Raw genomic sequence first — 26,548 nt, forward strand, 5'->3', positions numbered from 1 at the left:
ATTCAAATTGGGGGTAATTTAGCTTCAGTTGCGCATTAAAACTTCTCCCAGCTTCATCCAGATGTTTCCTACTAGACCCAGCCTGAAAAGGACCTTGTCTTAATATGTTCTTACTGGTAGACCACTGTTAACAGTGTTCAGTGAGCAGAGCCAATGGAAGCAGACGAGACTGGGCAGAGTTAAACAGGACCACTCCGTGAGCTTCAAAACCAGAATCTGAATCTCGGGCGAGCTGCGGATGCACGCTTAATTGCAATCAAACTGTCCCCCTCATCAGTTTTGGTGATCACACCCTCACCCGCCCCCTCACCCAATACTTGCAATGCCTCCTTTTAAAGATTGAAAATCTAGACCGGCGCCAACATGACCTAATTGTGTGTCACTGCGTTTATAAATCATGGAGCTTACCCCCCATGCGAATCACATTCCACCGTCTGACCGCAGGTTCCTGCCGGCCCCTGGAAGAGCGCTGAGGCAACAGAGCCCTCTCCCGTATGACTCGCCAGCGATTCGTCAGGCCCTAGCCTCGCAGCCTCGCACTCCCCCAGTGCCTAGACAGGCCAGGTAGAAAAGGGTGACCCGGGGCTGCCCTGTGAAGAAAAAAAAAAAAACGGCTTCTGAAGAGTCTCGGCAGAATTTAGGTTTTCGAAGGGCTCCGTGGTCGGATTTCTGTGTCGGGCTTTGTCAGGGCTGCAGAAACGAGAGTTTGGAGGCAGCGGTCGCAGGAGATTCCCGTGCTGTGCTTTTCTGTGCAGGGGCAAGTGTGAGTTCTGACCACGAGCAATCCCCCTGTGTCAGGGGCACAAGCCCCGCGGTTCGCCTCTGGGCTGCCGCTGGGTTTTCTCCTGCTGCGGGCGCTGCGCTCCTTAAAGGCCAGACGGATGTATAAGTCGTGGTTTTTAGCCTTTTAAATGTTATGCTTTGCAAGGAAATTCAATTTTTAGTTATATGCCTACAGTTTAATTTCTTATTTTGTTACTTTCTCAATCAGAAAGCATCTCACATGAAACTTTAAACATAAACCAGTGACTATAGGCTATTAGGATTTTAGAAACCTATTACAGGTCTCCCTGCAATATCATTCCCCCCCCCTATTTTGTTCTGTTTCATGGCAATGTCAGAGCTCGATATAATAGTAATAATAAAAACATTAACCTGGATTGTTTAACGTGTCTGTTAGTTTGTTGATGTATTAACTTGGGACCTGTAGCATTTACCAGAAGGCAAGGAAAACATTATAATGCACAAAAGCATTGTGGTCATTACAGGGGGTGGCTATGAAGGTATACAATATCCATTTTTGGACAAATTGAGGTAATAACTGGCAGTTCATTCGGGCTTTTCAGTTTGCTTATCTCTAACTGTTCCTGCATAAGCAAACACAGAGCTGTAATGACAGTGATAACCAAAAGATGTTTGGGGGGTTGTAAAGAGAATATGAAAATTTCTCTTTCTTAAATTGAGAAACATAAGGTATGAAGAACTAACAGAAGTAACAGAGACAGACATTTTTAAGGACAGTAAAAGATTTTAGACTTGAATTGCTCGTATGCTTGCATTGCAAAACATGCTGTTGTCCGAAAAAATGACAGGCACACTGAAAAATATAATGTAAACGTTTCTCTGTTTTTTTGCATCCTATTTGACATTTGCAGGTTAGCCATTTGCTTGCCCTGGAGTTAGGACTACTACTACTAAGTGGAAAGCACTCTGTACAGCACTTGTAACAGCTAGGTGTTCAATTCTTAGAGGAAACTCTAGATAACACAGGATTATGATAATTGTAAGAAGTTTTGTTTAGCCTCTTAGAACAGAGGAGAGACCTCGCTAAGATTCAAGATAGTACTCGAAGACCTTGCCTCCAACTTTTTCTACAACTGGGTTACTTTTTAATCTCCATCTCTTGATAAGAACAGCACAAGTAAGCCTGTCATTATAACTATGATGATAACTAGAGTGTCTTTTGTCAGTCCTCCACTTCCTCGAAGGCACTGATCAAATCAATCCTATTGGATTTTTCCGATTCGGCATGATTGTACACAAAGGGTTTAGATCAAGCTAGCTGGTACCTGGGGACCTTTTTAATTGAGGGATGGAGCTACTTAGCTACCAAAAGAGCAAATAGGTCAAATGTCCTTCTCTAGTTTTCTTTGTATATTCTTATGTTCTCTCCTTGCTGTAGGGTCAAATCTTGGCAGATAGGTGAAATGTAAATGACAATAAAAATATCGAACCCTACCACCTGTTAATGCTGAGAGAAGGTCTATATCTTTCTTCATCAGCAGCGTGATGCTGAGGAAAAACTTAACAGCTGTTTGTAGGTCTTGAACCTGATACATGTTTGTCTAGCGTGATCAGACTTCTGCAAGGTTTTTAAGAATTCTCTCTCCCGCACTCTTGGGAACAGATATGAGAGTTTCTTCATCTGAGATGAAATAAAAACAGATGGATGAAAGTGACTTTTAAACGGGTTGCCAAGACCAAACGAATGATGTCAAGTTTCCTTTTGTGCTTTTTTTTGGGGGTTACAAGGATTCTTTCATTCTTGTGCCTTCTGGGCAGTGGAAAACGCATCTAACGAAGACGGACGTGCCATCGTTTCCACGTCTTGGGAAAGCATGGCGTACTACTGAGCATCCCAAGAATAAACAGTGTTGCTGATCACTTTTCTGTGTGTGTTTTAGTGTTTCAGGGCAGATTTTGTGGGCTACCACAAAAAATGCAAGCTATTTTTAATTTCCATTATATAATTGATAAAACTTCAGACAAATATATGAATCCAGACAGCTATTGTCAAAGTGGAATTATATTGGTTTATGGGGTTTACAGCTGCTGACATAATTCACTGATTTTCCACCACGAACGACAGGGAGGTTAAACATTTCCCCTTGTGGAAATGCTTACTTACGCCTCACCCCCCAGAATGACTAAACTGGTAAAAAGTTGTGGACATTCCTCAACTTGCAGGAGGTCTGATGCCATGTTCTCAGTCAAGAAGTATTTCTAATTCCTTTCAGACACAGAACTGTACTCCTCCCACAGAGAAAGGCATTGTTTTTTGGGGGGACAGGTTGGGGTTGTGATTTTCTGGGTCATTAGCTGTATAATGCGGATTTAGTGCCTCTTTTGCTTCTTAAAGAGCTAAAAAGCAGCAGCAGCATTTCACTTTATAGCCAACCTATTAATGCACTGTCCTTGAACTCGTGTCATGATTCAGCTGTAAGCCATCAATAGAATTCCATGTAGTCAGTTCTTTAGGATTTAATGAGATCATTATGGACTGCATCATGAGGGACAGGGGTGGCCCTGCTACAGGCTTACTAATAAAGAAGAGCTGGAATGTAAGGTATTCTATAACACTAAAGGCATTTCAAGTGGTGCTTAAGTTTGCTCTCCTGTTAAGGCTAGGTATGAGTACCAACAGGGAAGGCCAAGACGTCTGTGGGCTTGATGCACCGATATTAGCATGCTAGGAAGACCTCATACATTCAGTGATTTTACATCTAAGTATTTTTCATTTTTGCCAAGTTCCTCGTAATGCATGAAGGGGATCTTATAGAAATGAACTCTTTTCATGCTTCAGCTTCCTTTTTTTTGATTACATCCCTGGAGAGACTTCCCGTTATGTTAGCCTTTGCAACAGTCTTGGACTGGTGTTATTTTTTTTTTCCCACAACATGCTAGGATGTCTTCTGATTAGCAGTATGACAAAATAAAAATCTGGGGTGGTATCAACCTTAAAATCTTTCTGCTTTACTAGGTGCTGATCTACAATATTGGTTGCCCTGGTGCCGAACCCAGAGTGCCATTTGCTGTGGTTGAACCCTTTTGTGACGGAATCCACATATCAGTGTCGACACCCGCTTATTACTTGACTGTCACGTTGATGAAAGTGGTTACAGATAAACAGCACAGCTTCTAAACTTTGGAATGCAGAGAATGTTGCAGCATGCAATTAGGACCATCCAGGCACATGCTTTAGGGCTAGATCCTTGTGCACACCTACATAGTGTTCAAATTCTAGGTGTGTTTTAGGAAATAAGCTTCAAAGCGAGCTGACTAATTTGTGCATCATTCGGGTTGCTATTCTGACAACTGATGTTGTGATAACTCCAAAAATGCAGAACATTTTCAACATTAAGTTGATACGCATTGCTGAGACTGTTGTGGTTTCTGATTTCCTAACAACAAAGACATTTAAAATGGGCTGCTCATTAGAGCTTTATAACTCTTATACAGTAAAATTATACTGTTGTAACATTAATATAGTAATCAGTGTACAGCAGACACATATTAAGAATGACCCATGATTCTTTGCACCATGACAAGAAGCTGCACTGTTCCATGTGAACATTCCATCTGCACAGGCTGAACTATGAGATAAATGCTAATGCCTCCGAGTACAGCTAGATCTCCAAAGTGAACCTGTAAACCTTTTTACCCTTTTCTGATGTGGTCCTACACATTATTTAAGTCTTGATTAAATCCCACCAATTATTGCCAGTTAATTGGGAGACCAGCGCAAGAGCTTTGTCAGATTACTACAACCGTTAAGATTTACGGGTGGAGTAAGTACCTAAGCATTAGTAATAAAACCTGAAGTGGCCTTATGTTTAGATTAATCTAGGATTTGACCCTTGTTAGCCTTGTTTCATTAAAAAACATTTATTTTGTTACAGGCGAGGAGAAGATTTGACTAATCTAGCTCATTGGTTGCTCGTAGCTTATTGATCACATTGTCTTCCCCCAGCTAACGTTTGGATGAGATCGTGTCAGTCTCAACAACATGGCTAAGCACTCTGTTCCAGGCTTTTTGTTTGTGAGAATAAAGTCATTCTGTTCTGAGTTTTAAATGTTTTCCCCTGTAGTTTCCACTTGTGCTGTTTTTTTTTTTTGTTTCAGTGTTGAGTTTTGATTAGGGAGATGTCCATCGTCTTGACTTTGTCAAGACCTCTGAGGGTTTTGAACAGGTGATGAGAGATTCCCTTTATATACCTGCTAAGATGTTTTTTTTTAATTGGATTTGCACTTTCACTTTTTTTAATGACGTACTTATCCAGTGGTCTGTTGCTTTCTAAGACTTGACGGGCAGCTACAGCTCCTGTACTGCCCAGAGAGAAGAGCGAGAGGAGTTTATTTGCCGTATGCTCATGTACAGTGGGATTCTTGGGAAGAAAGATGTGCTCCACCCTGTGGACCGCTGTGGAAGCCATTCATCCTCTTCACACGTAGGGAGCGTTGCGTGCGCTTGCAGGAGAGTTAGCACCGATTGGAGGAGCCCAGCATCCCGCGCCGACATCATGCAAGCCTGCCGGCACCTAACAGGTCACAGGAGATCTGAGTTCTTGCTGGCTAACGTCCACCACACCCTGGTGGCACTGCTTGAGGAGTCCCAGTCAGCTGCTCAGGGACATGAGCCAAGGCCCAGCCAGCCGTGTCCAGGCCATAACCCTGCGCTCCGAGTGAGCGCCTCTTCTGTCGGAGCTCAGCAGCACCCCCAGCAATGAAGCTTTTGTGCTTCCAGAGTGCAGTAATGAACGTCTTCACCCGGTGGAGGCTTTGCGATCCATTCAAACCTTTGCATTTCCAAGCACCCCTTTCTGTAGATTTCATTTCATGTTTTTAGCCTAAACAAAAGCGGTCTGTGTTGCCGTGCTGGGTGTGCGCAGTGCCCTCTGCGAGGGGCTGGGAGTCGCGCTGGGATGCCGCCTGAGCTGTGTGGTCTGGAATGTGGCTCGGCTTTGGAATTCTGAAGGGCTCATCCTTGGTGCTCGCGAGCGTGTTGGGACTGGCGTGCTGAAGACATTCCTGGAGCCAGATTTGCCGAACTTGCTGCACTTCAAAGTGCATATCCGCCTATTTGTTTTTGAAGTTAAGCAAATGAAAAATGAAAAACTTCCAAACTTTTGAGTCCACGAACAAAGGAAAGTCGTTTTAACCTTGCCTGTGCACCTGCTAGTACCATGGAGAATATGAAAGACAAATATTATGTTGATTTTTTTTTTCCCCCCGTTTTGGTTGTGATAGGACACACCTGAAAGCACTTAAGACAGTTGCTTATTCATCTTTTACTTTGCGAGGGTAAAAGCCTTAACTTGCTTGTTGGTGGAAAGTGTTTCATAGGCATGACGCTCATAATCTGTACACGTCAAAGCGAAGATTTGTTACTTGCGTTTCCATTAGAGGGCTGGGATTGTTAATAAGTACACCTCAAAAGCTGTACAAGGCGGCTAATTAAGAGCTTCCTTTCCCTAATTGTGCAGAACCCTGGCCAGACTTGTAGTCCTTTTTGAAAAGTAATTAAACTAAAGTGCTCACAGCTAGGAGGAGCTTGGGATGGGGAAACCTTAATGGCAGCCTAAGGCTTTATTGTGATCACAAAACCCACACCTTCTCAGGACGGACAACAAAAAAATTTGGGTGACTACAGTGAATGCATACAGCACTGTATCTGATACTCTGGGAGAGTTACAGAAAGCAGGTGTTATTCTCGGTTCTGTAAATGTATAGTTAAGTTCTCTTCAACTGCAGAGGCTAGGTGGTATTATTAAGACAAAGTTTTGCATACTTTTCTTCAACTTCACTGGCAGATTCTCCTTATTTAAACACATGTGAAGAGTAACTTCAATAGTGGTTGATCAATACAGTAGTTTAGAAACGACAGCAAGCACTTTAGCCTTTTTTTAACAATGTGACTCGTACTCCTTTCCAATAATTCTGAAAATGTTTCCTAAATTTAAAATAGTCTTCTAAGAAGATCTGTGCAGACAGTCACCAAGGGGAAGCTGCACCACCTCCTGCCATTGCAGAAACCCGAGCTGCGTTTCCAGACCAATTTTATCTGAACTTGCAAGTTTGATTTGCAGCCCAATTCAGCATTTTGTCAACACGTTGCGGAAGGACACACCTCCAGAGTTTAATCTCTTTCTTTCATGTTTACCATATGTTGATTTTTTTTTTTTACCACAGTGAAGTTATCATAAGCATGCTGTTATCTGAAAAATGGCTTTCATGCAGTGCCTCTGTGGTTTGTGCTATATACACACACACACACGCACGCAATTTTATGTGTGCAAGTATATATGTTATTTCTCACTGACGCGTGGTGTTTCTTATAAATATAACAATGAACTGATCCGTATAAAACTGCTTTGTTTTCAGGGCCCGCATATAGCTTCAGTCACCCTGGCGGCTTACGAGTGCGGCTCCATCAATTTCCCTGAGCCCCCGTATCCCGACAAGATCATCTGCCCCGATGAGGAGGGGGCGGAAGGGACCATCTCTCTCTGGACGATCATCTCGAAGGTCCGACTGGAGGCCTGCATGTGGGTAAGGGCCTGATGCAGCAGTTTGCGGGATGTCCCATCCTGACAGCGGCACCTCATTGCTAGTGTCTTCTTAAATGATTATTCCTTACATGGCGCTTTTCTGGACACTCCACTCAAAGCGCTGTACAGGTAATGGGGATCCCCTCCACCACCACCACCAATGTGCAGGCCCACCTGGATGATGCGATGGCAGCCAAAGTGCGCCAGTACACACCCCACACACCAGCTCTTGGTGGGGAGGAGAGCAGAGTCATGAAGCCAGTTCAGAGATGGGGATTATTAGGGGGGCCATGATTGGTGAAAGTCAGGGGAAAATTTGGCTGGGACCCCAGGGTAAATACCCGTACTCTTTTCGAGAAACACCCAGGAATATGCCTGGGACAAGCTGTAGTCTTGTACTGGGCTGGCCATGTGCATTGCAGTGCCTCCTGATATAGTGACACAAACCCTTTTTTAATGATTTTTTTTCTTAACACCTAAGTGAACTGCTTGTGCTTTATTTTTTACCCAAGATGGTGCAGCTGATGGACCTGAGACCCTCTTTTAAACGGCTTATTAGTTCACCCTTTTTGTAGTCTAGCAAGGCTGAGATAATTGCACACTGTTAGACGTGGTGTAAGCGATTTTTTTTTTTGAAGGTGTAACAATCAAGTCGCATTTCGCAAAAGGTTATTCTAAACCCATGTGTCACATATCCATACGCAATTGGCATTATTTCCAATAGATATTGAATGGTGTAAACAAAAGCTCTTTGTTGCTTTTTGCGAGCTTGTTCTTCGAAGGCTGGAAAACAAATTATACTGTATTTACTTGCACACCATGGCAACATCTTGCATAATGAAACTGGCCCAGGGATATCACTTTAAGTCAGGAGATTATTTTAACCCATTACTGCTCCCCTGTAAATTAGTGAGCCATAAAATGGCAGTATATGCTTATATGTTATGTATCTCGCGTATATGTATGGATGCAGCAGCCCTGTTACCAGAAGAATCATGCATTTCCACGTACTACTAAGAAAGAGCTGTAGTGTATTTGTTAGCTCTGGGTCACTGACTTCCAATAAAGTTCTTTGCAAAGGAGGTAGTTCAGTCTTGTGACCTTCCTTTTTGTTTGGGAAAGGAGAAGTCTTTTTTGTTTTATCTCAAAATTTGCAAAATTCTCTTGAAATTACTGTTAATGGGAAAGCGGTGCTGGAGTTATAAAGGTCACGCTGTGGGCTGACTCAGTACCGTACTGATGTTCATGTGCATAAGCAAACCGACACCCACTTTCAAGTGAATGCAAGTAAACAGAGTACACAGGAAATGCTGGTAGTGTTCGTTAGTCTGTGGATTTAACAATACCAGGTACCAACATGTCGCTCCCTGCTGTGGATGATGCAATATTTTACAATATCTGCGTGCAGGATGGAAACCCCTTTCTCCTTGCTCTGCACCTGTATTGGAGTGTCCCTAGAGTTGGCCCTTCTCCGATACTCTCTGAGGAACTGTTACTGAGAGGGAGAAAGGCACATGCTTACTTAATGCGATTCATATGTGGAAAATTGGCCAGGCCACGAAGGAGTTCTGTTTGCCTGTTTTATCGTCTTTTTGTTGGACAGTGTCCTGTACAAATAATTACAATTGAGTTCCTCAGCTAGGGCTTCTTGATTCTTGTGACATTACCCAGACTCTTGTTCGCAAAGTTACTGAGGAGTGTTCCCTTCTCAGAATTCATCGCATTCTGTGTCCAGTGTCATATGTTTTATCCCCATTTCCCACCCGTTTTCTCGTACTATATATACTTCACATGCCAACGCAGCAGGTGAGCATTGCTCAGAGGTCTCTGCCGATAGCTAGCAGGTGTTCCTCAAGGCCCGCCGGTACTGCAGTAGGGGCTAGCCAAGGCAAATCGACACCTCGTCTTCCCGAGCTGGGCAGTGAGAAAGTGCCAAGCAGCAGCCTGTCTGTGCCAAGCTGGAGCTCCCATTAGACACGAACATATTGCCTTGGCACACCTTGCCAGTCTCACAAAGGGGTGGGTTGGGCACGTTAGGGAAGCCGCAGATATCATGTTGTAAACAATTTCAGGCGGCTTTTTTCCTAATTATGAGACTGCGAGGAAGACCAAAAGACCACATTTCACACCTATTTTTTTTTTCCTCCGGATTTCTTTAAGCGCCTGGCGAAACTTGGCAGCCCTTCAGCCCGAAGGGTCCTGCAGAGAGATGCTCTCATCTGTCGGGGGCAGAGTGTGAATGTGGCACCCAGTCAACCCTCATAGGAAGAAACAGCTATTTGAGTACAGAGGGCAGGTGGTTGTGCGTTTGAAATCCCCTCCACCCCCCTGCTAATGAATGGAACAGCTGCCCTCAAGATTAAGACCACAACTGCTTTATGAGCAAATTGCCGGGTTTCATCAAAGCTCTGAGTGATGATGGAGAAGTGGAAGTTGAGATTATGTTTCCCCCACTTTTCGTGCCTAAAACGCACCCTTACAGCATTTAGCAACAATGCATTGTTTAATGGTGTTTGTTTTTGGTTGCTTTTGAAATAAATCACAGGAAGAAGCTGTATTTTGTTTTATAAAACGTAAGAATTTGCACCTTCATCTTCATCTGTGTTTTATCTGTTTTTAGGCTTTTTGTGTGTTTAAATACTCTGAATGTTGATCACAATGTTGTTGATGGTGAATAAGCTTTGCTTAGCTCTAAGTGTGTTTCACAGTTGAATTATTTCATTACATTTTCTAGATTAAACTGTCATTTTGTAACCATTTGTCTCGAGAGCTAGGTCTTTTTCGGGTTATGATCATTTACATACTGTACTAATTTTGACATTAGTTTTAGTCTCCCAGATCTGCCTGTGCCCTTGTCTAGTCAGCTTCCTTTATATTCAAAGTTTTGGGGCATTGGTTAAGCCACATAGTGAAAAATGCAGGAGATTTTAAATTTTTTCCTGTATGTCTATTTTCAACGTGTGATGCACAAGAAAGTTACTTGATTTCTGATCTTTTGCTTCAGCCTCTTTTTAAAAAAGAAGTGTAATTAAAAATAATGCACCATTAAGTCACTTAGAAATGATAAAGGGCTCACATAAAATAATGCCAAACATGGTATTCTCGAAGGGATGTCCAAACTGTAGTCCACAATTCTGTTTCCCTTTTTGAATATTTATGTATGAACTTGGGATCTTCCTTTATCCATCTGTTTTCTAAATGCTTCATCCAGTTTGGGATCTCAGGGGAGAGGCAGGAGGCAAGCAGAGGGCGCAAGGCTGGATATTCCCTGGGCTGGGCAGCAGTCCTTCACAGGACACACATAGGCACACACGCACTCGCACCAGGACCAGTTTTCCCAGAGGCCAGCCTGGAGTTGAACCTGGGGCCCCAGCGCGGTGAAGCACCACTGCAAACCACTGCGCCGCCATGCCACCCACCTTCCTCCACGTACCTTCCTAATTTGCAGTGGCTGACCACCTTGGCTCACCTCTGCGACCCCTGCTACGGCTCAAGAGAAGCAGGGCTTCACGCTGCCCGGCAGCACTGACGTTGCACACTGCAGACACCACTGTGACCTAAGGGAGGTTGAGCTCTGACAGGAGGGCACTGCAAGGTCACAGACACCAGGCAATGCGCAGGGGATGTTGTTATGTACCCAGCCTGCTGTGCACTCAGCCAGCTAATCAGTGCCACTTGGAAAACCCCAGTCACAGTTGGCCAATGGCGTTGGCCTGGCTCGATCTGACGATGTGCGGATTTTTAGGTCTCGACTTGCTTTCTGAGGGAACGCCTTTACTGGTTGGGCCACTCAGGAGCTGTGGACGAACACAATTTTTTATTTACTCAACTGGTGCGAATAATTTTCACGAGCTCAATCCCAGCCACATCAGGCAACCAGCTGCGTTCCTTCCCTTTTCCTTTTTAATAGGACTGAAAAACTTAAGCTTGGTAATGAGAACTCGTTTGCAGTAGCACTTCTGTTTGTTTACTAGTGGTTTCCATAATGTCTCATCGTTGCAACAGTGCCTCTGACAGTTTCTGTTTACTACCAGGAGAGAATTAAATAATTGATCAGTTTTCTGCCATGGTAACATCTAATCGTTTGAGCCACTTGAACTGGTCATTGAGCTCACATGGAGCTCTCACAAAGGGCAGATAGATGTGTCAAGATGCTTGATAAAGCAGGGGGTGCTTTGATAATTATCCGGGGCGTGTCTGGTTTTTATGACAGGCCACGCCTTTTGTGCCCGTTAATCAGCACAGGTAATAGGAATTGTACAGAAACACATTTACAATGTGCACGTGCTTGTGTGGAACAGCTGTGAATTAAAGAAAAAACCCTCTTCTGCAGTAAGTGACTCAGAATCTGAAAGCAGGGTAGGAGGTGACGCGCGTTGCAGGCAAGAATGGCTCCCAGTAGGGGGCGATGTGGAGCCGGCTTGTAGAGGGTCGCCCTCTCAACCTGCCTGTGTCTGTGCTGTTGCAGGGCGCCGGCACAGCCATCGGCGAGCTGCCCCCCTACTTCATGGCGCGGGCCGCGCGGCTCTCCGGTGCCGACCCCGATGATGAGGACTACGAGGAATTCGAGGAGATGCTGGAACACGCCCAGACTGCTCAGGTGAGGGCCTCCTTGCCCCTTCAGGTCCCCGTTCCCCTCTCCCCCTTCATCCGCCCATCGGCTCCTCCTGTCAGCCCTCCTGTTCCTCCTGCTGCCACAAGTTTCTCCACGGGTGGGAAGGAGTGGCCTCACTCTTCAGTGTTGCAATGCTGTGCTTCAAGCCACCTTCAAGATCCTGACGAATGCGTCATGAGTGGTTGTCCGTTTTTTAGGGTACGCTTGTGTAATCGGAGAGAAACTTGTTTGGCGGAATGAATTTCCTTCGGCACAGTGTAAAGCATACTAGTGACATTCCCTCGCACTTTGTAAGTCCCACTACTGTTACTACAACACCCAATAATAAAGATAATGATGATCATTTAGACAAAAATGCATTTTAATAATACAGCTGTGGCTTTCTGTGATGCATTTTGAGAGCGTGAGCTCTTTAATTAGCAGCGCTTGCTGTTGAAACTGTTTTTAAATTGAAACCTTTTTTACAAAATGGCCTATACAGCTCGTGATCAGCAGGAAAAATGAATCAGATGGAAGTGCAAGTTACAGGGCATCGGTTTCAAAGCCTGAGCTTTCTTTTTGTCGTGAGAGTTTACATCATGTGAAACCGCACAGATTATAATGATCTAGGCAGTTTTCTTCCCAGGGTTCTTAATTTTAAAATCTAAAACACAACCAAAAAGGGAGGAAAAAGGTTAATATGCCTCTTCCTTTTCAGTCTGTTTTTTTCACAAATTTCAAAATGCAGAAGCTCTGAACAAATATTAAAAACATGCTGTTATCATCTGAACATTCCTTTAACGTCCGTATCGGAGCTGCATGCCTGAGGATTTTTCACAGCATTTTTTTCCCCCACTATCAGAAGAATAAAGAGGTGGTTTTAGATCACATATCCAGTTCCATATGTGGATGCATTTACCACTAAAACATGAAATTATTTCTTTCTCTGCTTGTTTTGCTAAGAGAGGTATATGCTGAAGCTCCCTTGGAGAAAGTAAGAGATGCTTTAGACGAATTGAGTTTGAGCTTTTGTTATGAGATCACAGCAAATGATGCCTTTAGCACCAATCGGCAAAACACACCTGATATAAAGTTCGAGATGGGAGCATCAGTTAGATCAGAAGTGTGGCTTTATTCCGCCGTTTCTGGCGGGGGTGGGTGCTGGTACAATGCACCGAATCCTTCGTGTGACTTCCACGGTTACTCACACGACTTGTGAATTGTCATACCTAGAGGGTATTACTCATGTGAAGGGCGTCCTGAAGATTGGCACTGCCTGCGCCCCTGGCTGCAGAACACATGTCGGAAATCCTCTCACATCTTTGCCATGGCGCTGACATCACTGATCTGAGCGGATCCCGGTATAAAGACCCCTGGTCCTGGGAGAAAATCTTTGCAAAGAGAGAAGCAGTGATTTGTTTCTCTGTGGTCTCTAAATCTTAAGAGATGCATTCTGTCAGCTGAGATGAGTTTGCGTATTTCCCAGCTTTTTTCTTCTTCTTTAATGACACCTTAAACGCTTAATTGCTATGAAATTTCAGTAGGAAATAGTTTTTTTTTTCCCCCCTGATTCTTCATGTTCTGCATGGGAAAGTTTGCTGTGAACATTCTGCAGCACTTCGCATTTTCTGTGTTCTAGCTACTAGCGTTTGAGCCTGTCATTGCCTCTTGGAGCTGTTTTTTTTTCCCCCCAGTGCCTCAGCACTGGTGCTTCTGCAGCTAACTGTCATTGCTGTGTTTCAAGCGCCGGGATGTGCAAGCCTCCTGCTTCAGGCTGGGACGTCTCTGCTTGCAGGTTTTTCTTGTGTTATTCGAGCTCGATAGTCTTGAAGGCATTATATATATTTTTTTTATTCCCCCCGCCTCGGTGGACAGCGCGTTGAGAGAACGGTGGAGGCACAGGGGCTTTGCTGAATTTCGCCATGTGGTTTCCTTTTGGAAAATCTGGTTCCTTCTTCTGTTTTGCAGCAGCCACTGACTGGAAATACTCTAGAAGCTGTTCTTCTAGATGGTGCGGAAAAAATGCCTTGATCAGGGCTCTCTAGTTATGCAGGAAGAGTGGCCGACGTTTCTGATGTATCAGGTGGGGAATGGAGAATGTGGATTTTTTAAAACCCATTTCCCACCTGTTAAATTGATAAACTTTTTTCCTTTAGCTCTGGAAGCTCCGAAACTTTGGACATCGCTTGCAGGCACGAACTGCTCGTGTTATTCATCCTATTGCCTGTGCTTGTGATTACAGTAGCCACCATCCTGCGTTTGCTTTTATCTAAGAAAGTAAGGCAGAGAATGGTGAATGTGTAGCTGTATTTAGATCCAAAAGATTCTCTTAATTTTCCTGCTGCACAAGCACCACCAGTTGTACAAAGCTGTGCAAGTGCTCGATATCAAGCCTGCGGTCCTGTTATGTGCTGTATCAGCCCTCACTGTCAAAGTTACACACTGAGGCACAAATGCCTGGTGGAGGTAACCAGGCGAAAGCCTCAGACGTAATGAAGATAAAGGGTAGTAAAAGATGGCAGTATCCCTGGGCCTTCGGAAGAAGACATCACTCACATTGTGAGCTGAACACTGGGTCGATGATTTTATTTCAGCAGAATTGTCTTAGTACACTACTTCAAGTGTACATTTTCCTCAGTGTCGCTACAAAATAAAGATGGTGTCAAGTTGTTTGAAATTCTGTGGTTGCATCAAACCCCAGAGCCTTCAGATGTGATGGGTTCTCTCAAAATTAGCATTAAAATATACCGCTTTTTAAGCAGTTAAGTTTGTGTTAAAATTTGTTTCGGAGGGGGGAAAAAAAAGTTATTGCAGTCCTATCCAAAGATTACAGCTGCTGACAGACGGAACGTTGCTTTGAAAATGTTACAGTGGAGGAGCGTAAAGGGTTAACTCTCTGTGAAATCTTGAATGCCAACTCCCAGGATCATTTCTCCTGTAACCTGAATAAGAACCATCTGCTCGGGGCGTTTGCCTGACTGTGCTGTCCTACTCCAGTGAAACCTCACTGGGATGTGGTTTGCCCAGGCGGGTCACATGACTTCTCTGAAAACTCCCCCCCTCCCTCCCTCCCTTTTATTTCCAGTAAACTGTTTGAAAAGGGGTGAGTCAGAGTGAAACCAGCTTCCCTTTAACCACAGCTTGTTAAAGAATTTGTCAACGTGGACTCTTGAGGGTTTTTTTTTCTTCTTTATACATTAGAATTTTCTGGAACGGTTTATGGTAAAGATTGCGTCAGGAGCTCCATCAAATGACTTCCTGCTATTAAAGTAGGGTACCATAGTTTGGAAGGAGTTAATTCAGAGCACTTTGATACCATCGCCCTTTGATATATTTTTTTTTTGTCTATCTCGGAAGTATACGTCTTCCTTTTTTGTGATAGCGCAGCATATCTCTGTGTGAAAGGCTTCATTCAGAAAACCGTCTGGGGGTGTAGGCTCTACACTATAGCCCAAACGGTTTTGAAATAAATGAATTATCTCACTGGCTTCTGGTTCTAACTGTCCTTGTTTCCCATCTGTGTTTTCTCCTCCCTCGGCACCTCCTGCAAGCCAGTTGCGCTGTGACCCCAACAACTTCTGACCCCCCTAAAAAACTGCCAGGGGAACCACCTTTTTTTACCAAAAGCAAGCGAGTTGTAATTTTGAAAATAAACGGTCTGTGCCAGATTCCTTTTAGAAATATGGATTTTTTATTACTGATTAAATAGCATGTTTAATATATTATATATAGCAGCCAAATTAAACAGCCCACATACTGAATTTTTAATTATTTCAGAGGGACTATTTGCCCTTTAAACAGCAAAAACATGCATCTTTTTTTACATTTGTGTATGGAGTAAGTGTTGTACAAATATGCTTAGATCTGTAAAATTATAGCAGTGAATCTTGCAGTACTATACTATTTTAAAATTTAGAAACTTAGGAATGAATAGACTGTAGAGTCTTATGTGTATCTTTCATTATAGTTGCATTTCTTTGTTATAAACAGAGCTCAGGATCAATTCAGAGTATTTGCATTTCTTGCTATTTATCATTATTTGCATTTGAAAGACTGAGTTGATTTTATAGAGCAGATAAGAACGCTGAGGGACTTTCACTTACTCTGAAAAAGAAGAATTCTCAAAGAATCAAAACACAGGTTTGTGTTAAAAATTAGACATCTTGCTAACTCAACACAGTTGTACACTTAGAAAATGGTTTGTATTGTGTATGACTTACAGATATTGTAATCTCTCCCTCTAGTACATTTGTTTAAATATTAAACTATCTCCACCATATTTATTTTTGTTATGACACAGTCATTTTAAATGGTATGACATCATTTTAAATGGTATGACATCTAATTCCTTCTCAGGCTTAAGAAACACCCAAAAGGTTATAATCAAGCAAGCTGGTCGAAAGATGTGAGAAGATTTTTCTTTATGAAGACTGTTAGTGTACATTTTTACTGTTTTAAAATTAACTGTTAGGAATACCAAAAAGGTTCTACTGAAATGATGGCTGTTCGGTCAGAATTTCAGCAGTCTGACATGGGTCTGGGGGGATTCTCAGAGCTTTGTGTTGATCTGAAGTAAATAAGATGGGGGGGGGTGTTTGTCTTTAATTAAAATAATAAATTACAATTTGAAAAAGTTCTGTAAATGAAGGCAGTTTTTGGATCTTAATGCAGACATTTCAGGCTCCTTTTCCCTTCACACTGGGTTCTGAGACATGGAACGCCAAGGTTTCCGAAACTTTCTTGGCTCGTTGGGTTTCCTTATCCTTGTGCAATGAAATCCTCCTTGTTTAAAATAGTGCGGAAGAGCGCCAGTCCTGTTTCTTGGGTGGTTTCTTTACAAAGCTCATGTTCTAGCAGCCTGATTAATTCAGTATTGGCTGCGCTCCACTGTTTCACGCATTTATGGCTGTGATGCTTCCTTTCCATATGCATTGTAAAATCATCCCGGCTTGATTTATTCTGGGCATGTGAAGTAGTTCTATTAGGACGTCTTCAGCTACTCATCTTTTGGAGTCTCCCCCAAAACGGGTATTGAGTCGGCCGGCTTTAATTCTTAGCATCTCTTGTGTTTCTAGAATGAGAACAATACCCCTTTTAACCTCTTGCGTCATTGTCCTGTTCCTGGTTCAACTGCTCGTGGTTCACAAGTGTAGAAAGTACTTGAATCAAATGTGCAACAAGTCTCCATTTACGGATAGTCGTTTTCTCTCATTCTTTCAGCGCATACTTCCACAAAACCTACGCGGATATGTGTAACATCATCAACACCTACAGTGAAAGTAGCACAGAACCACATTTCAAACCAGTCTTGCAAGAAATCTGATTGAGGCCTTCTGACATCCACACCTACAAAACCATTTAATCTGATAAGTGAATTAAGGAGAAAGTGTTCCCAACATATCTGATTATTTCTGAAAGAACCTCGGGCCCAGTAAGGACTTAAACTGTATGTACCAACGGGAGGAGAAGCACGTTTCAGAGATACAAAAGTTAGATTGTATGTGGAGGACAAAAAAAGGTATTTTCAGCAAGGACTATGAAATTGAAACCAAGCGCAGTGTGATGTACCAAAATGTGCCAAATCTAACATGGAGAAAATCAAAGTGATGTCTTCATCTCTCTGTTGCCACTGGGTTTCTGTGGCTTCAGTGATTATGCAGGCTTGACAACCCCTTCTCACTTCAGTTGCCCTACTGGACACAGGGCTCTGCCAGGCTTTCTGTGAGCAGAAAAAAACACAACTGCTGTGTTCTCATTTTTAAAAAAGACAGCCATGGTCTCGGTTAAGATAATTTGTAGTTCTAGGAAGAAGGGACAAGGTCTTATCGGAGTCAGTGGCTCATTTTGTGTTCTCAACACCCCCATTCCCCCTGCCAACCTCCATTTCACCATATGACTTCGGTTAAGTTCACCGAAATCGAATGCCATTGTTCCTGCTCCACGGTTATGAGGTGTAATCGCACGCCGCCTCACCGAATGTGGATCGGCTGGTGAGCATGCAGTGGATAAAAAGGTGAACTCTGTCTCCTCTCATTCCCCTGTCTCATGCTTTTCTTTTTCAAAGGGGACATTGATTGCTTTTTCTGCCACTCTCCCCACTGTGCCTGTAATGTGCATCACCGTTCAAAACAAAACAGAGGAGTTGAGCTGTAAACCACAAGCATTTTTGCTCTCTGAGTGGGTTTGCCTTCATTGTGTCATGGATAAAAGAATCCGCGAGGAATTAAAAAGTTTTACAGTGTTGATAAAAGCCTTATTGATGGGCTGTGACTTTGCACCAATGAGAGTCTTGTTGGTTTAACTCCTCACACCTCTTAAATTTCCTTTAGGCTTCAAATGCTCCTTATCGCAACTCTTGATCTATAGATGAATTGTTTATAGATTTTTTTTTCCATATTGGGTTTGAACATGCCCTGAAACCTACACTTTTGTCGATGCAATTGCATGCTGCGCATATCTAAAGTTATATAGATCAGAATTAAGAAACGTTTAAATTCTTAGGATGCCAGTAATAGGGAATTTCCAGTGTTCATGTTTCCATTCAAAGTCAGAAACTCACAGATGGACTGATTTATTGATTCATGCCATACAGCCAAAATTATAGCATGTGTGTTTTCTGAAGAAAACATGACTGGATATATCCATTTTGTATTGCTTTAGAATTTTAATTTTTTTCTGAACCTCCCGAGTGACATCAACCCATGAATGGTTTGATCACCCAGGAAGATTAGAAAAAAGAATTAACTAGAACATCCCTCTGTAATAGTTGTTGTCATGACTGATCAGGTTATTCCTACAATTTCAGCCTTTCCTCTGATGGTGTCACCACTGAAAATGAAAATGGTGCTCCTTTCTTTTATTTTTTATTGACCTACATGCATAAAAATAGAGATTTAAAACTTATTTTTTCTAAGTCCAATAAATATACAGAATTAACTGATGTGTAGGTTGAAGGAATCCCTAAAATATTACTTAATAGCAAAATTATCAAGCATGGAATTACAGTAAAGCCACAAATGAGTGTATTATCTTCTGTTTGGATTATAAACTTACAAGTAACTTTTTAAAATAATTTACATCTTCTTTATACACTGTTGAGAAACACTGAAAGTAACTGAAATGTTTAAAGGACAGCAGTTTTCTGAAATGTGGATGTATTGGTTTAAAAATTACTTACGCTCTGTCCTGTTATATGTCCTGTATACCTGTCTATTAAGTTACAGGAACATACTCAACAAAACATAGGTAGTTATTGTCATGTCCTTTTGTTAAACACAGCCTGATTATTGCTTAATTATAAAAAAAATAAGTTGTTGCAGCTTTTCATCCTTAATCAAAGCTTTCTGAATGTAAATCTTTACAAAATGTTCAAGAAATCTGTGTGTTTGGTATAAAAGTAAAACAGCAAGATAAAGAATAGCAGACAAAGTCAAAGTTCACAAAATGTTTCTGTAATAAAATATGTAACATGCCATTTAAAAAAGTTATTTGGTTCTGATAGCTATCAATTTATAGTGTATGAAATGTTTTTGCGGTGTGTGAAATTAACTGCATTCAAATGAAAGCTTTTTGCTTACAATTTTTTTTAGCATCTCACTTTTAAAACATGAAAATGAAACAAAACATAAATGCTCTGCCAGATTCCTATATTACATATTTGTATAACAAAAATAATTATCAGTAGGTGCAAAGCACAATTTCCCCTTTGTTCAACCTTACCAAACAGGTTTGAAATGTATAATTAATTCGCAAAGATGTGAAAGTACTTTAAAAAAAAAAACTTTCAGTATACTTCAGTGCAAATTACTGTATCATGTTTGTGGTACAGATACCTTTAGTTTTTGCTTTTTTAAAAAATATTGCACATAAAAAAAAACAGAACAGTTTTGCGCATGGATTTGTCTTCAGAATTAACAACTAATAAAATCCATTCAGTTACCATAATAACCTACCAATCTGGAATAAATTCACATACAGGGGTAGGTGCACAGCTATTCTAAATATATATTTGGATGTTTTATTTTTTAATGAACATGTTTTGCAGTGTGCTGCTTTGTCCTTAACAACCCCTCACTTTAAATTAACTTGTCATTTGGGTTAGTGGAATCCAGAAGACCAGACATGTTTCATGCTGGTAAAAGATTCATCCCAGTATTTTGAAATAACATAAAAAAGAGAAAAGCTTTTAACCCTCCTCTTCCCGGTCCTAGAGAGAATCAGGAAAGGCCATTCCCTGAAAGAAAACAGCTTCTTTGTAGTAAGAGTTGAGAAAGAGGTGAAGGATAGTCAGGAATGACAGCAGAAAGCAGCCGAGATATGGGAGAGTTTCTTAGTCATTGGAATAGTCTGAGAGGCAGGCCTTACTTAATTTGTTTTGTCTGGAACTGAATACTGATTCAATGGGGTAAGTGATCAAAAGGGTTAATATATTTTATAATAATAATAATAATAATAATAATAATAATATAAGGTTATAAAGGTGAAAGATCATTTGTACCTGTCAGCATTTTATTTTTTAATATCTAACTTTTGTGGGGTTTTTTCCAGCTATTGTTTTCACTTTTTGATTTGATACAAATTCTATAAATCAGTCTTCAGGTATTAAAACTCCAGTTGTATATTCTGTACAGTACAGTTACAATTCTACATTCCCTTTTGTATTTAATGGGTGGTTTTTTATTTACTTTGCACCAAAGCAAAAAAAAATTGATAAATATTGTGAAAGCAAAATAGTGAGACTTTCCAAAACTAAATATGAAATACAAGAATCAATAAACTCAATATTTCATGTCTGTATTCTAGTCTTCCAGAGGTTAAAAAGTCCTCACAACCTTTAAAAACGAAACTGTTAAACATGGCATTTTTAGAGGCTATTATAAAATTACTCATCTGTGTCAGCATGTAATGGGGAGATGAAAATAATGCCTGATGAACTATTTTTTGAACGTTATGAGGAAAATGTACTGTATTCCATTCAAATTCAAGGTCAGCCTATTATGCTGTGTGCTTTTAAAAAGCTCTGACAATAGAATCAGTATCCTCCTATTCAAATATTAGGAAGTTCTCTTCTGTATCATTATTATTGTTGTTGTTGTTGTTGTTATTATTATCATTGGCATTACACAGATGTTTTCAATAATCATTTTCAGTTTCTTTTAAGCTGCTCAGATAGACACATTCGAAGGGGTTAATAGAGGCTCCCGCGTGATCAAATGGGTTTAGTATTGTGAAACAGGCACAAGGTGTGGCTCAAAGCATGATGAAGCAGTTTTGTTTCCCTTTTGGAGGACTCTTGTAAGTCTTTATTTACAGTACAAGGTCATTTTCATAAGGAGCCTACAATCTGTTACGTTTGCTTAGTGTATATTAATTTATGACAAGCGTACACAAAGATATAACTGAGTTTTCCTTCACAACCATTGAAGCTTAGGAACGGCCGCACCTTTTTTTGGCTTTAATGTCACTTTTCAAAATGAGTATCGATACCCCCCACGCTACCAGACTAATTCTTAAAATATATTTTGTAGCAATACAGATAAATGTAGAATTGTTTTAGACTGTGGAAAGGTGAGGTCCCATTGAAAATGTGAAACGTATAGATGTAAATCAAACCAAGGACAACAAAGTAAAAATAAAATCCATAAGCTGATTTAAGTTGGACTTTTGGAAATGACCAGGGTTTTGTTCATGAATGTGTTTCTGTCAGGACAGACCTACTTGTCTTTGTTGGTTGTTTTTGCTTTGAACATCATGTTCCTTTGTGTTGCTCCCTGAGATAAGGAAATTCCAGTGAATGAGTGACGTTTGAGCTTACCTGACTTGTTTTTTTTTTCTTTAACAAAACTGTGTGTCTTGTACTATCAGTTTAATAGCATGTGTGTGAAATAGAATATATGACATTTTTTCCTTTTCTAACAGGACGTTAGAATTTCACACCATGTCGGTTTTATGCTGGGAAATTTAATTAGAACTGAATGCAGAAAAACAACTTAAAAGAGTGTAGTTTATATCTGATGTAACAGATATGTAAAATATCTGTATTTATATTTGCATGATTTTTTTGTTTAAAAATATTGAAGCATTGAATAGTGGTTCTGAGTATTTTTAAACATCTGTCTTTCTAAATGTCTTCACTTTTGGAAAGTTCAGAATTTTAATTTTGATGTGTCCTTTCCTTTGGATTTCGTAAAATCCAAAATCTTTCTTCTCATTTTTTGCATTGTTGTATAAAGAAATATTTAACAGTGCTTAGGAGCTTAACTCATAATTTTCTTAATGAAATAAAAAATTCTAACACCAAAACACTTTGTGAATTTTGTCACAGATAAAACATTACATGCATTCCTTTAGATTAATTAAAGAAGAGTCTAGTTTTGTTGAGAAAACAGCTGATTTCAAAGTTCAATCATCTTTTTTGTAATGATTGTAACAACTTTCAAGAAATTGAACAGTGTGAAATTTATTTTTTCATAAGTTCAGGAAATAGTTGCAATCAAATATATATCTGCCTCTTAATTTTTTTTGTTTTCAAAGTCCACACATTATGAGGAATGATTTTTTTTACTTTGAGCAGTTTCCCGTTAATTTGTCTAATTTTCCTAGCCTGTATTTTATATGTCAAGTTTAAAACCTAAAACAAATAATGTAAATCTTTAAATCATGAAAATAAGGACTTGTAGAAGCTGAGGAAAATGCTTTAAATATTTTTTTTCTAAATTTTATTTTAGTTTTATGCAAATGTACTGATAGTTAACAAACCTCTTTTTCTACTGAGAATTGGTTTTCTAAATTTGCTGCAAATAGTGGATATAATTATTTTCAACTTTGAATTAAACCTTGCGTTATCTGGGAAAGTGTAAATTATATTTTGTTTCCATTTATACATAGTAAAAAAAGGCATGTAAGTTTTCAAATCGTAAAGTTTTAAACAAAACATTTGAAATTGGAGAACATTTTTGTGCCTTAACATTTTTGATAATTTATTACACTAGATGTTAAATTCCAACTAAAATAAGGAAACAAAATAACAATTTTCACTTTAACAATTTTAAAATCTTTCAATCAACCTTAAAATATTTGTTATATTTAGAATGTAGGATTTAATTGTCTTGAGGAGGAGGTATATTCAGAAGTTATTGAAATACTGTATATTTAGACATTTCTAAAATCTGTTCAGTAATCTGGTATGCTCCATGGTCTCATGTTCTATGCTTTAAATGCAAAAAACGTATGTTTAAAAATGTTACAATTGTGTAAAATATTTAACTTTTCATTAGTTTTGCAGAAATGTTTTTTTTCTAAATTCAAAGAAAGACATTTAATCATGCCATTTTTAAAAGCTTATAATTAGGTACTGAAACATTACCTTTTGTTTTAAAAAGATTCTTAAATATGTGGTTAGAATAATACAAAGATAGAAGGAAGTGGGAATATTTTATGTATTTTTAAATGCTCCTGATTTTCAAAATTTGGAATTTTAAGTGCGTCTTTTTGTCTTTCAGGACTTTGCCACCAGAGCGAAGTTAGCCGTTCAAAACATGATTCAGAAAGTTGGGTTTTTTGGGATACTAGCTTGTGCCTCAGTAAGTTCTATACTTCACATTAATGTTAATTTTACTGAACATATAAATGTTGGTTTATTTGTTGAATTCATAATATTACAATTTCCCATTGATGGTGAAAATGTACTTTTAGAGAGGCAGTTTAAGACAGTGATGACTGCACACTGTTCCGTCATACTGAACATTTTTATATACTTGTCTGTGAGTGGTTTAAATTCGTATTATACTTCCCACTGTCTGTAGTTAACCGAAATATAACACTTTTATTCTTATTTTTATTGGAAAACTAACTTTTTATAAGGCATGTTTAAATATCTGTAGTCATTATAACTGTAAATTGAATGGGAAGCTTAATACTGTCACAGAAATCTCAAAGTATGAAGAAGAGAGTGAGGAAACTGCAGCTGTTAAGAAGCAATATGTTTTAAAACATATTACACTTAGTCATGAATTGGCATAATTCAGATTTACTTGCCAGTTTTTAAGGGTTAAGAAAGCATATTGTGATTTGCTCTAACATGCCTTTGGCAGGTTTTTCATAGACCTTTTTTCCTAGATTGATTGTTAAAATAGAAGTTTGATGACCACCTAAGATAATCCTTTGCTGCATGTTAAAAACAAATTAAGACAAAATAATGGAGTATTTCATAATATTTGCTGATGATATGAAATAATAGTGTCCATCTTTCTGATAAAACTTCTGAAAATATAAATAAATTGTTAAACTATGTATAGGATATATGATGCTTCCCGTATTTAAAGTTACAATAATGGCCTGAAACATTTAGGTTATTTTGAAAACACATGTGATCAGGTTATCAGTCGTTCAGCTGGGGAACTGCTATTAGAAGGTTGAATTAATTTTCTCAAACTGTTGCAAGACTATTGCTGTTTCATAGCTATTGCTGTTTAATTCTGCATGAATCTTGTCTGTAGTTGCCATGAATGTTCCTTGTAAACACCTAACTGATATATAATTATCAGAGCAGCAATGTGATCGATACCTGTTTTACAGATTCCAAATCCTCTGTTTGACCTGGCTGGAATAACATGTGGTCACTTCCTGGTTCCTTTCTGGACATTCTTTGGGGCGACTCTGATTGGCAAAGCCATCATAAAAATGCACATCCAGGTAAGAGGAGTCTGGGTTATGAACATTTCCGTGCCTGAAACTCTTCCTCCACGTGTTACTAAAAAAGACCTAGGTGGTCTGCACTTTGTTAACAAAGCTCTTGCTACGCTTGGATACACTATTAAAATTTTAATGATGTCATTTTATTCTAACGGTGCTGTTTAGTGGTGTAATCGTATACAATAGATCAGCAGCTTTACATTTTCTGTAAACCCCCCCGTACTTAGATATTACAAAAATAGTGATGGTTTCTGTGAATAATATTGAAAAGTTTGCTTGTATTCTTCAACCAACTCTGGATTGATCATTAATAATTACTGCTTCAGAGGGTCTAGTTCTGACTAATAATGTAACTTACTTGCTCATCCTGGCAGTTTCCAGTGTGATCCCCTGTCTCCTGAGTGAGTGGCCATTTTAGGAAACAGTTCTGTTTCCTAAGGCGTCCATTTTATAAGCTTTTGAATACACGGTGTGCATAAGGGTTCAGCAGAAACAGGACGAGAAAAACTTATTTGGCTTAATCTGACTCCTGCAGTCTGGGTAAGCAACAAGATGATACTTGAATCTTGGTTTGAACCAAAAAAATCACACAATGTCAAATGAGCGATCTTAAATACATAAATTAATGTCCCTCTCTTAGTACTCTTTAAAGGGAAATGCAGACAGTATAATAGGAGAGACTCCGATTAACACCATAGGAGTACTTTGTAATCCTAATAACAAAACTCGATATTCTTCCAAGGAAAAGCCTTTTCCTTAAATAAGTCGAAGAAACAAATGCCCTCTTATTAAGGTGGACCTGGAATTCTTGCATCAGTACACACCTTTGTCTTTAGCTTTTACCTTACAGGTAGCCTATGACAAACGATCTGCCTTCAGTGAAGCATCAGAACAAGTTTGATCACACCTGTGTATCAACATTAAACAAAGACCTAGTATTGCCCAAAGTACATGCAGTGATGTGTAGATAATGATTTTGCCAGACGCGTGATATCATAAAAAGAAACAAGAAGGATATATACATAAAACACATAAAGAAAATAAGATGTGCTGTCTTAAATGAACAAATTAGTTGGGAGATCATAGTTCTAAGAAAATCTAGCCTGAATTATACTTGAAATGTTTTACGCCTTTAGTCCCAAGGGTACCAGCTTCTGTGCTGGGTGTTAGGTGTGGTGCTCTTTGAGTAGGAAACAGACAACAAAGAACAGTATATTCTGCTCTGAAAAAACCTCACAGCTCAAAAATGGCTTCTGAATCTGCCTTTGTAGTATCGTCTTGTCTTCAAGGCAGTTCTGATATCAGTAAGAATTAAGATACTTTTTTGTTGATAATCACTAATTTCATATTCTAAAACTCAATGCTTTATATGCTTTTCGAATATCCTCAATAACTGTGTTGCACATTTTAGAAAAATACTGAAAACAGAATAGTAAATTAAATATATTAATAGAATTTCCCAGGTAAGGTTTACATTTAGCTGTATTGACAGAAGCAAAGCTCTGTACTTTGAGAGCACCGTTTTGTCCTTGTGTGGGTATTTAATACTTAGTTAATTCCTAAGTAGTCTTTCACAATTGTATTTGATCTGGGATACAGGTGAGTATATATATATAGACAATGTGCCTTTTGTGAAAGTGACGCACTTCTGTTTCATTAAAGTATTTTTCACCGTTCGCATTACGCAATCTAGAACATATCTCTTTTCAAACGAAAGGACTTCAACATATTTTATCTCTAGGAGAAATAGGAGTGGAATTTACATAAAATGCTTACACGTCGCTTTTCTGTTTCACTTCGAATTGGCCGATTAAGCTCTAATAACACCTAAAAGATCCTTCCTTATCGTTGTACTTGACAGTTTTGTTAATGAAGTACAAAGTTTTGTTTTGTGAGGCATTTCAAGCATAAAATATCACCAAAACACACATTT

At 39.7% G+C, this 26,548-nt stretch overlaps 1 protein-coding gene across 2 annotated transcripts in view; it reads left to right on the plus strand.

Annotated features, from left to right (window-relative positions):
• The window catches only part of vmp1 (vacuole membrane protein 1), a 70,431-nt gene that overhangs the window by 19,493 nt on the left and 24,390 nt on the right, over positions 1-26,548 (plus strand). For both annotated transcript variants that reach the window (XM_088615787.1, XM_088615789.1), the window contains exons 6-9: positions 7,162-7,329; positions 11,797-11,928; positions 23,424-23,504; positions 24,499-24,615. In XM_088615787.1, the coding sequence (XP_088471913.1) occupies positions 7,162-7,329; positions 11,797-11,928; positions 23,424-23,504; positions 24,499-24,615 (498 nt within the window). The remainder of the gene's footprint in view (positions 1-7,161; positions 7,330-11,796; positions 11,929-23,423; positions 23,505-24,498; positions 24,616-26,548) is intronic.

This window comes from Lepisosteus platostomus, chromosome 22 (genome assembly GCF_059453375.1).
Source record: "Lepisosteus platostomus isolate fLepPlt1 chromosome 22, fLepPlt1.hap1, whole genome shotgun sequence".
Classification (NCBI taxonomy): domain Eukaryota; kingdom Metazoa; phylum Chordata; class Actinopteri; order Semionotiformes; family Lepisosteidae; genus Lepisosteus; species Lepisosteus platostomus.